Raw genomic sequence first — 14,815 nt, 5'->3', positions numbered from 1 at the left:
AAAACAAATATAAAGGGCTTGCACTCTAAACCTTCCCACACTTTTTTTCCACAAAAAAACCATGTCACCCCAATGATTCTCTTTAACTAATAAAGGAAGCACCCAAAAATATCAAAAAAAAAATGCAAAAAACAACTCCTATAAAACCCTTGTTTTTTCACAATGGAGAAGCAAGTGATCTATGGATTTTTCAAACAAATGAAAAAAATAACACCTATTTTCTAAACACCATCCTCATCTCTGAACTTGATCCAAGGTTAAAACTTTACCCACGTAGCCTTCAACAAAAAATAAAAAATAAAAAATAAAATAGGAACTCACTCTAGGTTATACCCATGAGAGCCAAATTCCTCTTATTGGAAAAGACTCGAAGTTGTCTAGCTCCAAAGCATTGTAAAGAGAATTAACTATAAACTTGCCACTCTTTGTCATTGTCCAAAGCATTGTATTTTCTGCATCCCTATACACTCTCTTCCCATGCAAATTAACATGCTAGAAATCTCTCCACACAATCCATCTCCCAATCATTAAAAGGTCTAGAAAAATAAGGATTTCACCTTCCCTCCTCCCCCTCCCCCCCCCCCCCCCCCCCCCCCCCTTTTTAGTTGAGTAATTCTAAACTTCCTCCACGCACCCACACATCCTTAGAATTACTTAAAGCAAATAGAGAAGAGAAAGACACACTCAACAGATTGCCCTCATACCACTTATCGTTTTAAAATTTCACTCTCCGCCCATTACCTACCAAGAAGGAATACCTAGTTCTCATAAGATCCCAATCCTAATTCCTTACTGTTTTCTACAACCCAACACAACCCTTCACCCCTCTCTCACCTTCCAAGAAGACAAACCCCTTTTTTCTTATCTGTACTTCCCACAAATAACTTGCTTCTAGAAAGCACAATTCTCATTTGAAAAACACCAACTCCACTTGCAAATAAAAGTCTTATTAAGAATTGAGAGACTCTTAACACCCAACCCATATTTCCTTTTGTCTAAGCAAACAATCGTCCATTTAACAAGATGTGGTTTATAATCTAACACCCCACCTCCCACAAAAAATCCCTCTAAATTTGTTTTAGCCTCATTCTAATAGCCATTGTGATATAGAACAAAGACATAAAATAAATGGGCAAGCTAGTTATAGATAAAGTATTTCAAATTAAAATAATACTCCCTCCTTTGGAAATGTATTGTCTCTTCCACATGGACAACCTCTTATAAAATCTCTCTTTTACTCCATCCTAAACTATTGTAGATTTACACAGAGCACCTAAAGGGAGACCTAAATAAGTGGATGGGAGTAAATTCTACTAAAAGAATTATTGCGACCACATATTCCATGATCACATGTCCTTTGGATCACCTAAAGGGACATACTGTTTTAATCTCATGAGATATGATAATGCCTCCATTGAGAATACTTGTTGTCATTGGCCTCCATCAATAATGATTCAATCCATAGGGATATATGACCATTATAGGGTATCATCTGTAGGTCAAATTAAAGCTTCCTATTGATTTCAATAGAGACTCAATATACTCTCAAGGTTGAGAGTACATGCAATATAGAAGTTTGGTGAATCATGACAATATAATAATCTTACATCATAATTCACCGTAAGTCCTATCCAATGTATAATCATACATACTAATGTACTCACCATGGAAAACTTATCATGATGATTAAAATAAGTCATCCCTCTAATTAGAAGGTAGTGCACTACAGCCTCTATTGGATTGCCCAAATTCATTAATTGATTGTGAAGAACTTATCATCTTGTAAGAAACCCATGAATTGTATCTTCTGTACAACTTCTATTGCATTGAAATCATGTACAATGCAAGTGATCATATGAGTTTGAATACTAAAATTAATATCAATGCATACAAGGGATAACAAAAGGACAGTAAAATCTAACTTTGTTATATCATGTCTTGCTTTTAGAGACTCAATCCTAACACTTACAAAGTTAGACAAACATAATCTCATTCCATCATATTTAGGATGACCTTGCTCCCTCTCATGTACACTCCACATTATGCCTAATGGCACTCACGACTATAAAAGACATCTACATAATTGATAAAAGTCCACTATATACATAGTATCAAAAACTTTTTCCACTATCGAATATATATATATATATATATATATATATATATATATATATATATCATAATATTTATCATAACTATGGACAATTGGTCTTATGACATTATGATATATCCGAGTGAATATGATGGAGCATTACCAAATATACATAGGAGGGATGTGGCCATACAAGTATCATAACTACGGGTCCATTCTACTGAATTTGTTACCTCACAGATAATAGATTGAATCCGATGTGGTACCATGGGCCCATTCTATTGAGTATGATAATATTTGTTCCATAGGAAAAAAAAATAAAAAAATAAAAAAAGAAAACATATCTCTACCTAGCTTTTCGGTATTTCTTAAAACAAAAAATATATTTCATCTCATTTTTCAATATTAAAAAGATAATATTATTTATATTTTTTCATAATTTATTTTTAGTACATTATTATTTTTTCTTTTTTATGAATAATATAATAATTTAAAATCTTATAAAGAAAAAAATATTGTGATATGCAATCAAATGGTATACATTAATAAAACATAAATGGATAAATCCATTTTCTATATATTAGATAATATATTAAATCATGTTATATATTAATATTATTCTAGTTATATTAGAAATATTTTAATTCTTTTTCTTTTTGAACAAAAGATTTGATTTTGTTTCAATTGTAATTTTGTATTTTTAAAATTAATTAATGAAAAATAACTTACAATGAAAAAGAATTCATGAGAGAAACGAATCATGGAATATTTCATTCGTACATATAACATCACCTACCACTATATTCTTCAAGTTGTCACGATTTTTAAGATTCATATAAGGAAAATAAACTTAGTCCTGTCTTCTCAATATATATTACGACCATAACTTAATCATTAATATATTCAATTCCCTTGTTAAATTTATGCTTCAACCCTCAAATTTGGATTCGTAATCAACAAAAATTTTAAAGCAATTGATCAAATCCAAGACATGCATAAACAAGACCAAAGACTCCACCACTTACTATTAAGGATTGGATTAGACTCATGAGTTAATTACTTGTTTATCTTAATATTAGTTGTGATAAAATCACTAAGGTTATGTTTGGTTCTCAGAAAGTGTTAAGAAAAGAAAAAAATGGTAAGAAAAATTATTTTCTCATGTTTGATTGTCCTATAAGAAATTCCAAAGAAAATTAAATATAGTTAAAATTAGTTAGAAATTTATGTATTTTTAAATTATTTAATTTTTATATTGGTAAGTTAATATAAATAAAAATGAGTTTAAAATAATAAATAAAAATAATTTATCGACTTTAACTCTATCTTTTATTTTTCTTCACTTTTTCTTTCCTTTACATTTTCTCTCAAATTTTATGAGGATCAAACATAGCCTAAACCTCTAGCATTTGGAATAACCATTATGACTATGTTTGGTTCTTAAAAAGTACTAAGGAAAGAAAAAAAAAGGTTTTTTCACATTTGATTTCACTATGGCACATGTTCAAATTGTTGACATCTTCAAAGATTGATGTTTCAAGCTTCAAGATCCAGTACTTCCCCAAAAAGATTTCTTCAATCCCACCAAGTGCTCAATCCCTTAGTCTACTTCGTTAAATTAAGGCCCGACGTGGATTAGAAAAAGGGTCAAATCATGCCAAGGTCCACCACAACCCAAGCCTAACTCATCAATAGAAAACAATTTCAAGCTCCAGGCTTCCAACTAGGTCGATAATGCACGTTGTCTCTTGGTGTTTGGATGTCTTGTTGACACCAAAATAGGTCCAAATGGCCATTGAATTGATCAAATAGATTAAGGTAGCATATTCTCTTTTTGACAAAATATCATAAAGAGATTTGCAATCAAGGAGCCAAATTAGGAGATGAAAATCTAAGGGGCCGGATCAAGTGCCTCAATTCACCTATGAATACAGATATTATACTTCAATGTCGGTCTGGTGAGGGGACCCAAAAAAAAATGACAGTTTCTAATACAACCAAAAACCTTGAAGCATTTTTTTCTTAATTTTAACGCAAATTAATAAAGGGACAACTTCTAGAAGGAAACTGCTTAGTTCATTGAAACAATAAAAAAATTTCTTCATAAGTTTAATAAGAATAAGTCTTTTGGCCCTCATTTAAACTCCCTCTTAAATAGAGCAAGGAAATCCCTCATAAACTTGTCCTTATGCCAAAATATGCAGAGTCAATCTTGTTGATGAACTTTGAGTACAAGGTTCTTACAGATCTCTTCCCTCTTTGTTTGTGTTTGATTTTCTAAAAAAACTCATCAAGAAAATCTTCTCTATTTTCTCTCAAACACACCCCAAAACCTTTCCTGAAGTCTAGTCTTATTCTATTACAATAGTCTCCTTTATACCCCTGAATATATGCAGCATATAAACTAATTGATGTAACAACTTCTAATAGAAACCACTAGCTTTGGCCTGCGTGGCACTCAATTCAAATCTTGAACCAATCATCACACTTGTGAAGGAATACCATACACTCCACACCCACTCTTCGTCCACCTTGAACAAGGTTACTAAAAAATAAGTCACCTCTAGCCCTCAAGTAAACTTTCAGTTCCATTGCCCTTGGATTGAAATCAAGAAAGAGATTTCTACTACAAAAAATGGTTATAAGAATGCTTGATTTGTTGGGGCTTGTAAAAAGCGCCATTATTTTTATTATAAGGTGTCATCTTTTCTCATTTTTCTTATACATAGTGGAGATTGAATGAGAGAAAAATATTATTCCTGTGAATCATAAAAAATTGTACATGTTGTGTCAGCAAAAGCTCTGATACCATTCAAGAACAGAAAGATAAAACAATTACTCACCTGGTACATGAGATTTTAATGTGGTTTAACCAAACATGTCTACATTCACAAAGGAGAGAATCTTTCTATTATACAATATAGAACATTATAGATTATAGAACTAGATACAACTATTGAGTCCTCCAAACATATCATATCCCCCACTCTTTGTATCCATATCCTACCAAAAGCTCTCTCGCTCCACCGGGTATCTCTCATTCTCCCTCACATTCCTATCCACCTTGTATGGTTCTCCCTCACATCTATCCACCTCGTATGGTCTTTATAGGCTCGTCTCCATCTCATAACATTTTCCTTTCATGACCTAAAATATTTATAAAGATATTTCCAAGAACTTTTTTTATTCTATAAGGAAATCTAATATTACAATAATGTATCAACTTAGGAAATATTGTATATAATATTCTTTATAAAAAGGAATTTATACTAATTAGGAATTTTGGATACTTCCCAACATGTCCTTTCATTGATTATTGGAATTAATATATTTTAATTTTTCTTTTCTTTTTTTGCTATATTAGTTGTCCACTTTATTTTGCAGGAACTGAAACTTATGCATGCAGCCATCTTATTGAAACATTCAAATGCACCACAAATATAGCTTCTTAAATAACCAAATCTTAAATAGATCCATTTTGTAGAGGCTGGAGGCGAATTGGGAAGCCCTTGGAAGGAATGGGTGATGGATTATATGCAACCTTTTCACAGGGATCTACTTTCTCCCATTTGAATCTTGTCACCACATGATGTATGAATGCAAGTACCTGCGCTCGAGCATATTCCCTTCCGGGGCACATCCGAGGCCCTCCCCCAAAAGGCACAAAAGTGAATGGTTGAGGCCCTTTTCCTTCAAACCTCGAGGGATTGAATTTCTCGGGATCAGGAAAATACTTGGGATCTCTATGTGTTGTATTTACATTCCAATGCATCTGCAGGACAAAATTTTCCAGTAAGTTTCGTGAGTGTACCACAAACAATTTGATTTTACAAAACAGCACTTTATATATGACATACCTTCCATCCCCTTGGAATTGTAAAACCTGCATACGTGATGTCAGTTATGGCTTCTCTAAAAGTTCCTTGCACAGGTGGGGTTAGCCTCATTGTTTCATTTGCTACATTCCAAGTATATTTCATCTTTTGAATGTCATCCCACTTCAGAAACCCTTCCGGACCTTTGCTCTTTGCAATCTCCATTTGCTCTATTGAATCAAAAAAATTAATTTTAAATTTGGTCTGTTAATGAACAACCCTTCACAATAGTTGGGGAAAGATGAGGAAGAAAAACTATCTTAAAATTTTTAAAAATTTTCGTCAACGAATCTATTCACCTACCCCATGGATCAAGGCCAAGACAAAAGAAAAGACAAATACTTTATATCTCGTCTATAAACATTTTTTAAAAAATACTTCAAATGAAAACACTATCAAACAACAATGCATGTAAGCTTGAAATGGATTCAAAAGAAAGGAGACAGCCGGTTTTTTAGGTATTACCTTTTAAGACTTTGCTATAGACATCAGGGAACTCGGCCAGGTACTTGAGGATGAATGTGATGACAGAACTTGTGGTGTGATGGGTAGCAAAAAGCAGACAAATAACTTGAGTACTGATCTCCATCTCACTCTTAACATCACAATTTTCATCTGATGCTAAGAGCATGTGAGACAGTAGGTCTCTAGTAGCTAAGTCTCCCTTCTGCTCTAACTCCATTTTTCACTTTCTGATGATTGCTAGAAGCTCATTGTGAATGAATTTGCTGGCTTTGAGAGCACGGTTAAATGTCGTCCCAGGAATATCTATAGGCACAGAAAGGAATCCTTCGTTCAAAATCTGGAAGGGATGAGAAATCATCTCAACATACTCAGGATCATCAATGCTCATAAAGAGCCGGAAAGCCAACGCAAAGCTGTACTTCCTTGCAAGCGGAAAAACCAGTACCTCTCTATTAGAAGACCAATTCAACTCAATGTGTTCGCTTGCCATCGAATCCATGGTGGCTAGGTAGTGTTGCAGAGCTTCTGGCTTGAGAAATTCAGGAAGGAAGGTAGGGGGTCTGAACTTATCTCCTGTTAAAGTTTCGTTGAAGACAGATGGGAAGCACAAAATCTTCTTCATTGAACGCTGCCACCATGAGACTACAAGTTTGTCCTCGTTGGAGAAAAGAAACTTGTTGCCCGAAGCGCCGCACATCACAGCCATGTTCGCTTCCAATAAGGAGGTCTTGAACACTTGAGGGGAGTACTTGTTCATTCTATCGTTCAAGAATCTCCCCGGGTTCCCCCCTTGACAAGCCAAAGAAAATTCCAAAGTTTCTCCTATGATTGGCCATCCCATTGTCCCAGGGGGAAGGTTTGGATTGGAGGATTTGTGCCTGTAAGTAATAAGGAAGACTATTGGAAGTGATATGGAGAATAGTATAAGGTATAGTAGATATGAAAAGAAGAGATCCATGTCTGTTATTCAATGATAAAAGATTGGGCAAAAGGAGAGGTTGAAGATGGAAAACCTAAAGCCAACTTCTGGGGTATATGTAGGCAAGTGGAAGGGCTCCAAATGTCAGTCTCACAACAACCGTTTAGTGCTTATCTTTAGTTAGACGGTAAAGTTCAGAAAGGTTGGTCCAATGTCATCAAAGGAAAATCAACTCTTAATATCAAGTGTGGATATGTATGACTAATCAAGATCATTGAGACGGTAAAGCTCAAAAAGGTTGGTCCAATGTCATTAGAGGAAAATCAACTCTTAATATCAAGTGTGGATATGTATGACTAATCAAGATCATTGAGGGAAAAAAAAAAAAAAAACACACTTAAATAAGAGTAAGAATCTACCGATAGTTATTTCAAAATAAAACTAAGAGGGTGTTTAGTTAAATTTAATATATATTACTTAATAACTAAAGTTTACTTTAAGTTAAATTATATTTAAGTTGTTGACTTAAAATTTATTAATTAATTCTTACTTTAAGTATTAAGTTTGTTTGATAAAATTAACTTAAAGCTTATTCTAAATCATTAAATTGACATATTTATCATCATAAATTATAATTAGGGTAGAGAAAGTTGAGTAATAGTTAAGGAGATTGCAGAGGTAATTAAGGCAAATTGGGGTAAAAATGTCAAATGAAGATATGAACTTAAAAATAAATTAATTGTTTTTACTTCTTACTTAAAGTTGTTTTTAACTTTAAGTCATTTCATTAAGTTATTTTACGAAACATACTTAATTTACTTAATGATTTAAATTAACTTATTAAGTTGGTTTACCAAATATCCACTAATTTTAAGTTTAAAAAAAAACATTTTTTTTTCAAAAAAAAGCAAATGAAGTATTTGATAAAACTTTAAAACACTTTTAAAAAAAGTTCAAAAAAATCTTTAAGAAAACATGTAGAAAAAAGTTTTTCAATAAAATAAAAAAAACAATTAGTGGGTGTTTGATAAAATTTTATACTTATTACTTAATAGTTTAAATTGATTTTAAGTTAAATTATACTTAAGTTGTTAATTGAAAACTTATGACTTAATTTTTACTTTAAATATTAAGGTTATTTGATAAAATTAACTTAAAATTTATTTTAAATCATTAAATTTATATATTTATTCTCATAAATTATAATTTAGGCAAAATCGAATAACCATGGAGGTTGTGTGGAAAGTTTCTCTCCACGTGTCCTACCTAGGCTCAAGACCCTTTGACCGTCCAAGGTAAGCAGGTAATTTGTTAGGGTGTAATCCGTCTGGACTAAGACAAGCTCCATTTGACACAAGAGGAAATACAAATTTCTTTTTTCCCCAATGCCAGACGAAATGGACAGACAAGTTGACTGGGGACTTTCAAACGGACAAACCAACCCAATTGAAAATTCTAAGCATTTGACAAATGATTAATCATCGTCAATGCCTAAGCGACAATCTAGATGACATTTACACCCAAAAATCAATGTCAATTAGTCATTACATGCAATCAACGACATTGACAAATGTAAATGCACAATTAACGACATGGTTCGAGATTCTTGCATGATAGCCTACAAATGGCACCAATCAACGGTTCTTGTTTGTTATGATTACCCAATCTATGGTAAGATGATGGCGTTGACTACCTTATTAAGGCATAATATTTGCCATGACGGCGATCATCAACTCAAGAAAGGCATAAATGCGCAATCAATGTTGTGATCATGGCGCTAAATGTTCTATAAAAACCCCTCCAAAAGGATGAAAAAGGTACGCACACATAGCCATTCAAAAAGTTCGATTCACTTTTGCTAGATTTCGACTTAAGCTTCAGAGGAGCGTACTTGAACCACCTATTTGAACATCCTTTTGTGCAGAGAAGAAATTTGTTTGACTCTAGTGAAGCTAGATAGACCTACATCCAGTTAGCACAACACCAAGAAGTTGTAGAGTAGTAAAAGAGATCGTGAAAGTAACTAAGACAAATAAGGGTAAAGAAATATAAAATAAAGTTGTAAGTTTAAGAATAAGTAATTGTTTTTATTTATTACTTAAAGTTATTTTTTTACTTTAAGTCTTACTAAACATACTTAATTTACTTAATAACTTAAATTAAGTTATTAAGTCACTTTAAGTTATTAAGTTGGTTTACCAAGCATCCACTTAGTATTTGATAAAATTTTAAAAATATTTAAGAAAAAAATGACACTTCAATTAAAAAGAATTCTTAGAAACACTCTCAAAAGTGTTTAAGTGGGATAAAAGTATAAAGAAACAAAAATTTAAATATAAAACATGGTATTCTAGTTTTTAAAAAAATATATATGAGAAAATAATTTAGTAAGATAAAATAAAATATTTAAATTTTTTAGCATTTGTTTTCAAAAAATATATTGTAATGTCGTGACAAGTTTATTTATATATTTGTTCTGTAATAAAAAATTTAGATGTCAATAAAAAATAATTATTATTACTTAATTAATTTTTTATTATTTAACAAATATGCATACCTTATTATTTGTTGAAGCTCTATGTTAGGGATTATAGTTTCATTAAATAGGATTTTTTTTACAAGATTTATTTTTTCAAAAATTTCAAGAAATTGAAAAAAAAAAAAAGAATTATTAATTTTGTTTAAATAAAAAAAAATTAGATACAATATTTTAAACATTTTAGAAAACTAAAATAATAATCGTATTAAGATGAGAAATCTAATTATTATTAATTATATTGGTCAATTGATTATATCTAAAATAATAACATCTGTTCACTTGATCTCCTATATCTATCTATATGCATAAAGAAAAATTGACTTTTCATTTTAAACATTCAACCATTTTGATCTATTTGAAAATTACTATTTTATTATTATTTAATTAATAGTTTAATAAATTAAAACTATTAGAGAGTTTTGATAAGAAAAAAAAATAACATTCCTAAAATATTTTTTCATTATCACAAATAATTGTAATTTCTTTAATAGTCAAATATACATTAATGTTTTTAACACTCTAGATTCTCTTAATATCATGGACATTTTATCTATTTTGATTTTTTTGAATATTTTGGGTTGTTCAGATAATTATTAATGAGACACCTAAAAAGTAATTATAAATGGAAAAATAATACTTAAATATAAGATAAACTTTTTTTTTATGTAAGACGTGCACTATTTTTATTTATATATTTTTATTAAATTATTTTTTCTATGGCTCTTTTATCTACTTTCTTATTTATTTATTTTAAATATTACGATTTGGGCACTAAACAATTTTGCAAATATTAAAAAAAAAATCATTAATATAGCATAGCAAATACTTGATAATAATTTTTTTCCATACCTTACATAAAAACTTATCTTTATTTAACTATTATAAATTATTTTTTCTAATTAAAAGTTAAATTTTTTGTAAATATTCTAAATTTTATTTTTAAATAAATAAAGAATATGACTCAGGTGAACCTGAGGGGGTTTAGGAAGAAAGATAGTGGGGTACACCAATTGGGATTTGGGATCCTCACTAATGAGATGCGAACTCATATTGTTTACTAAGAAGGGGAATTTTTTTATTTTTTATTTATTTTTTACTTGAAAATCAGAGTTTGGTGCAGTGGGTCTCATTAGAGACCTGTAAAGGTAGTGGGAAGAAGAACGGTAGAGGGAGTGGGAAAAATGATAGTAGAGAGAGAAGCGGGTTTTGGAGTAATTAGGGAGGTCAGATTTTTCTTTCCTTCTATATATATTTTTTTCTTTTTTATTTGGAAGAAAATCTAGGTGATTATGCAAATGCAAACCCACTTTGTGGGTTGAAAAGGGCCTATGATGCTGAGGAGAGAAGGCAATGTATCGAGGCGATGAAGAACAATAGAATTACATTTTGAAACCCTATTGTTATCAGGTAATTTTCCGGATTATATTCTCTTGTGTTTTTTCATTGTTTGGTTTCCTAGAAAATGCATGGAAAAAAATTGTCGAAATTTGTAACCTTAAAGATACTTATGTATTTCATATAGAATTTTTTCCCTACAATTTCCGTTGATTGGGATTTTTTGCTCCATGTTCAATTTTGAGTGAGTTCGAAAAGGACGGAAAAAAATAATGTGGAACCGAGGAGAAGAAGAGAATAGGCTGAAGATGAAGATGGTGGGGGAGGAAAGAAGGTTTATTTGTTAATTATAAATGGAGGGAAATAAATGATACACTGTTGTTGCTGTTGACATGAGAAATGAAATCGAGACAGGTGTTACAACGACAAGAATCCAGCTTGCCATTTTCACCACAAGTATTGCGCACGCATTGGCAGCAACAGATTCTACAAAATGGCATATCACTCGGGGGAAGGGACCTTCAATGAAATTATTGCGTCTTTGTGTCTTATCCCTGTTCTTTGTCATTACCGTGGCAATCAATGAGATTCCAACATTTTTTTGGCTTTATAAAAGATATTTTGATTTTTTTGTCATTACCATGGCAATCAATCAGATTCCAACATTTTTTTGACTTTATAAAAGATATTTTGATTTATGGATGTGGCCGATCTCATGACAAATATTATAAATACTTGTCAATCATAAAAGATATTTCTTATTTTGGTTTCTTCTTCAATCATACATCGTATAAATTTGTATGAAATATTTATATTGGAGTTTTGTTATCCAAAAAATTCATAATGCGACATATAAAATGAAACCATAATTATGAGATTTTTTAGAAGATTTATAGTGGTAATGGAGGGTTTTTTACATAAATCTATTATTTTTATTATGTTTTTTTTTATTTGTAACAAATTATTTGATATTATTGGTTTAAGGTAGAAATGAAAATTGTTTTGCTACTATGTTGATTTGCCTTGGAAACTTGAAAGTGTTTTACAACATTTTCAAAAATTTATTGAACTATGAAAGCTCTTCTTCCTAATCAAAAGCAGGCTACTCATTTAAAAATACAAAAAGAAAACAACTATTATGATAATAATTAATATGTTTATTTAAATTTATTTAAACAGAGAAAAAAAAAAAACCAAGAATTGAGTGTAAACATAAAATGATTTATTTAAATAAAATTTAATTTTTATATTAAAATAAAGAAAATATTTTAAATTCCTAATATCCCTATGTTTATCATCACATGTGTTCACACGAATTTAATAATCCAATTTATAAAAGACCTAAATATTTTTTTTCTAGTACTCACACTACTTTTGAGGTCAAAATTTACCAAAATTAATATCATTTTTCTTTGGTAAGCAAACAAACCCTAAGTATTAGAAAATGTTTAAAATGTACAACCCTTACTTCTCAGTTTCTTGAAGAGGTTGACTCTTTAATGCCAGTCAAAGTACATATTATTAAAAGAAATCTAATTTATATTATTATTTTTTTACTTTTAGAGGATGATGAAACTTGATTACTGACCCTTGATAATCAGTCTTTATCCATGACACCCAGCAGTCTCTCATATATAGTTGAATTTTTCAGCTCACCAGTTCTTAAAGCTGTAGTGGGTGGTTGTGCACACTCACCAGCGCCCCATTCTTAAATTCTTACATTCAGTTTTTTTATCACCATAATATTAATTTCTGACTTGAAGGATCAAGCCTTTCATTTTTTTTTTCTTATTATTATTTTTTAAATTTGCCCAATTACGATGCATCTTACACAATCTCTCATATTTGTTAATTTAGGATCGAGTTTTCATCATCTCATTTGAAAACCAATTAGTGATAAATTAGTGCATATCAAACCTTTTATGACATTTGACATCACATCATCAACCTTGTTTTAAGAGTCATTATTTGAGTAACTCATTTTTTAACTTAAGAACAGTATTATTGTACCTTAAATGTATAGATCTATACTTTTTTTTTAAAACATAACCCATTATCAATTAAAAAAAAAAACTAAATATTTAAATTATTTTTATACTTCATTACATGTTCCAATCAATGAAATTACACTTGTTATTTTTATAGTTGCTTGTACATCCATTATATATGTATATGTATGTAACCCTGAAAAGTCAAATATTAGTGATAGGAGTTCTCTTTAAAGTATAATTGAAGGGATGAGTTCATCACTGGACTATACAATAATAACATGTACGTCCATCAACAAGAAATACATATTTAAATTGAACCTCATTTAGTTTTAGTTCTCATTTAGAAGTTCTAATCTGAATTCTTGAAATTACACATGGGGCTTGATTCCTTCGTTTTTTTTGTTTTTTTTTATCCCCTGATCAATGGGATATATCATATATCATATATGATATATCATATTTCAAAACAAAAATCAATAAATATTTTTTATAAATTAATTATATATTATTGGTCAATTGATTGTTGAGCAAATTCAAAAAAAATAAATCACAATTTTACATGAACTAGATGCTATTAATTTCCTTAGGGGTTTTACATTGGTTAGGATCTATGCACATCTTCATGTTTAATAGTACCATGTTTCATAGTGAGTGCTCTTAAGTTCTTGAGCACTCTTTAAATTTGCTTTTCCAAACCCGTAAAACTCGTGTTATGTAATAATGCCCAAAATATACTTCTTAATTTATGTTGTCATTCACTAAACTAACTCAACCATACTTACTTGGATGGCCTCATTTACAAAGTGATGATGATCTTAATTAAATCTTCAAGACCTATATGAATCTTAGAAAATATGCAACAATATTAGATGCAAGAATTATTTGGAATAAGATAATCAACCTAAAGTAGTTACTCTGGATGAGTAGCAATTGTTGAGGCCTCGCGTCACCGGGGCCACTACAGATGCCAGATGGACGCGTCTCCTCAACTGAAGATGGTACCCGCTTCATTCAACCTACAAAAGATGTCCGAACAGGGGGTCCGGACACACCCTTCGATGGTTTTGTTAGCCTTTATCTCTAACATTTCTCTATTATCTCTTGGGTCCTCCTCTTTTGGGCAAGAACGCTTACCTTCTTTTAATGTGTGAGGGCCTTTTATAGTGTCAGGAGCTTTGTCTCCTTTAATGGTGGGAAGACTTTTTGGCTTGTCATGATGGTGCGAAGATGGTGGTAGAGCCATCATTGTCCTGTAGAGGCGGCTGTCAGAAATTATGAGAGGGATGACTTGCCGTCATCTCTGTCTTTTCACTCTGCAGGCAACGGGGTGCAGGTCGTGACAGGTTGCCTGAAGTGAGTCAGGAGGGTCCCGTCAAGCATGCTTTTAGTAGTATAAATAATGATGGCCCACAAAACACGACCAAGACTTTTGTCTAAGACACTAGCACTGGGTCTGGACAAGACGTCCGGACAAGAGAGTGGGGGTCATTCAAATAAAGAGTTTGAGAGTGTTGCGTGCCCCCTTGAGGAAATCCGGACAGAAAGTTGGACGTGCCACGTGCCCAATGGAGGAGTGCTCTGTGAGGCTGCCACGTGTGC

The 14,815-nt window shown here is 31.3% G+C and overlaps 2 protein-coding genes across 2 annotated transcripts; both read right to left on the bottom strand.

Moving 5' to 3' along the window:
- Positions 1–5,464: 5,464 nt before the first annotated feature.
- Positions 5,465–6,649, bottom strand: LOC100251618 (beta-amyrin 28-monooxygenase). Its single transcript, XM_003634539.4, has 3 exons — positions 6,433–6,649; positions 5,950–6,137; positions 5,465–5,864 (listed from the first exon to the last, which is right to left on the bottom strand). Exons 1-3 carry the CDS (start codon positions 6,647–6,649, stop codon positions 5,556–5,558), a joined length of 714 nt encoding a protein of 237 aa, XP_003634587.2. The 3' UTR covers positions 5,465–5,555.
- A 3-nt stretch (positions 6,650–6,652) lies between these two features.
- LOC104882779 (beta-amyrin 28-monooxygenase-like) lies at positions 6,653–7,138 on the bottom strand. The gene has a single exon (XM_010667145.1). The coding sequence runs from the start codon at positions 7,136–7,138 to the stop codon at positions 6,653–6,655; it is 486 nt and encodes a 161-aa protein (XP_010665447.1).
- Positions 7,139–14,815: the final 7,677 nt, after the last annotated feature.

This window comes from Vitis vinifera, chromosome 18 (assembly GCF_030704535.1).
Source record: "Vitis vinifera cultivar Pinot Noir 40024 chromosome 18, ASM3070453v1".
NCBI lineage: Eukaryota > Viridiplantae > Streptophyta > Magnoliopsida > Vitales > Vitaceae > Vitis > Vitis vinifera.
The sequence above is the reverse complement of the archived record's forward strand: the minus strand, read 5'-3'. Positions and strand labels throughout refer to the sequence as shown.

What these genes read in the sequence shown, in the direction of transcription:
- LOC100251618 (XM_003634539.4), bottom strand. Translation starts at nt 6,649, where the DNA reads ATGGAGTTAGAGCAGAAGGGAGACTTAGCTACTAGAGACCTACTGTCT. An exon ending in CTATAGCAAAGTCTTAAAAG is followed by an intron (nt 6,138 to 6,432) that starts GTAATACCTAAA and finishes TTGATTCAATAG; the next exon opens with AGCAAATGGAGATTGCAAAG. An exon ending in CAATTCCAAGGGGATGGAAG is followed by an intron (nt 5,865 to 5,949) that starts GTATGTCATATA and finishes TTTGTCCTGCAG; the next exon opens with ATGCATTGGAATGTAAATAC.
- LOC104882779 (XM_010667145.1), bottom strand. Translation starts at nt 7,138, where the DNA reads ATGGCTGTGATGTGCGGCGCTTCGGGCAACAAGTTTCTTTTCTCCAAC.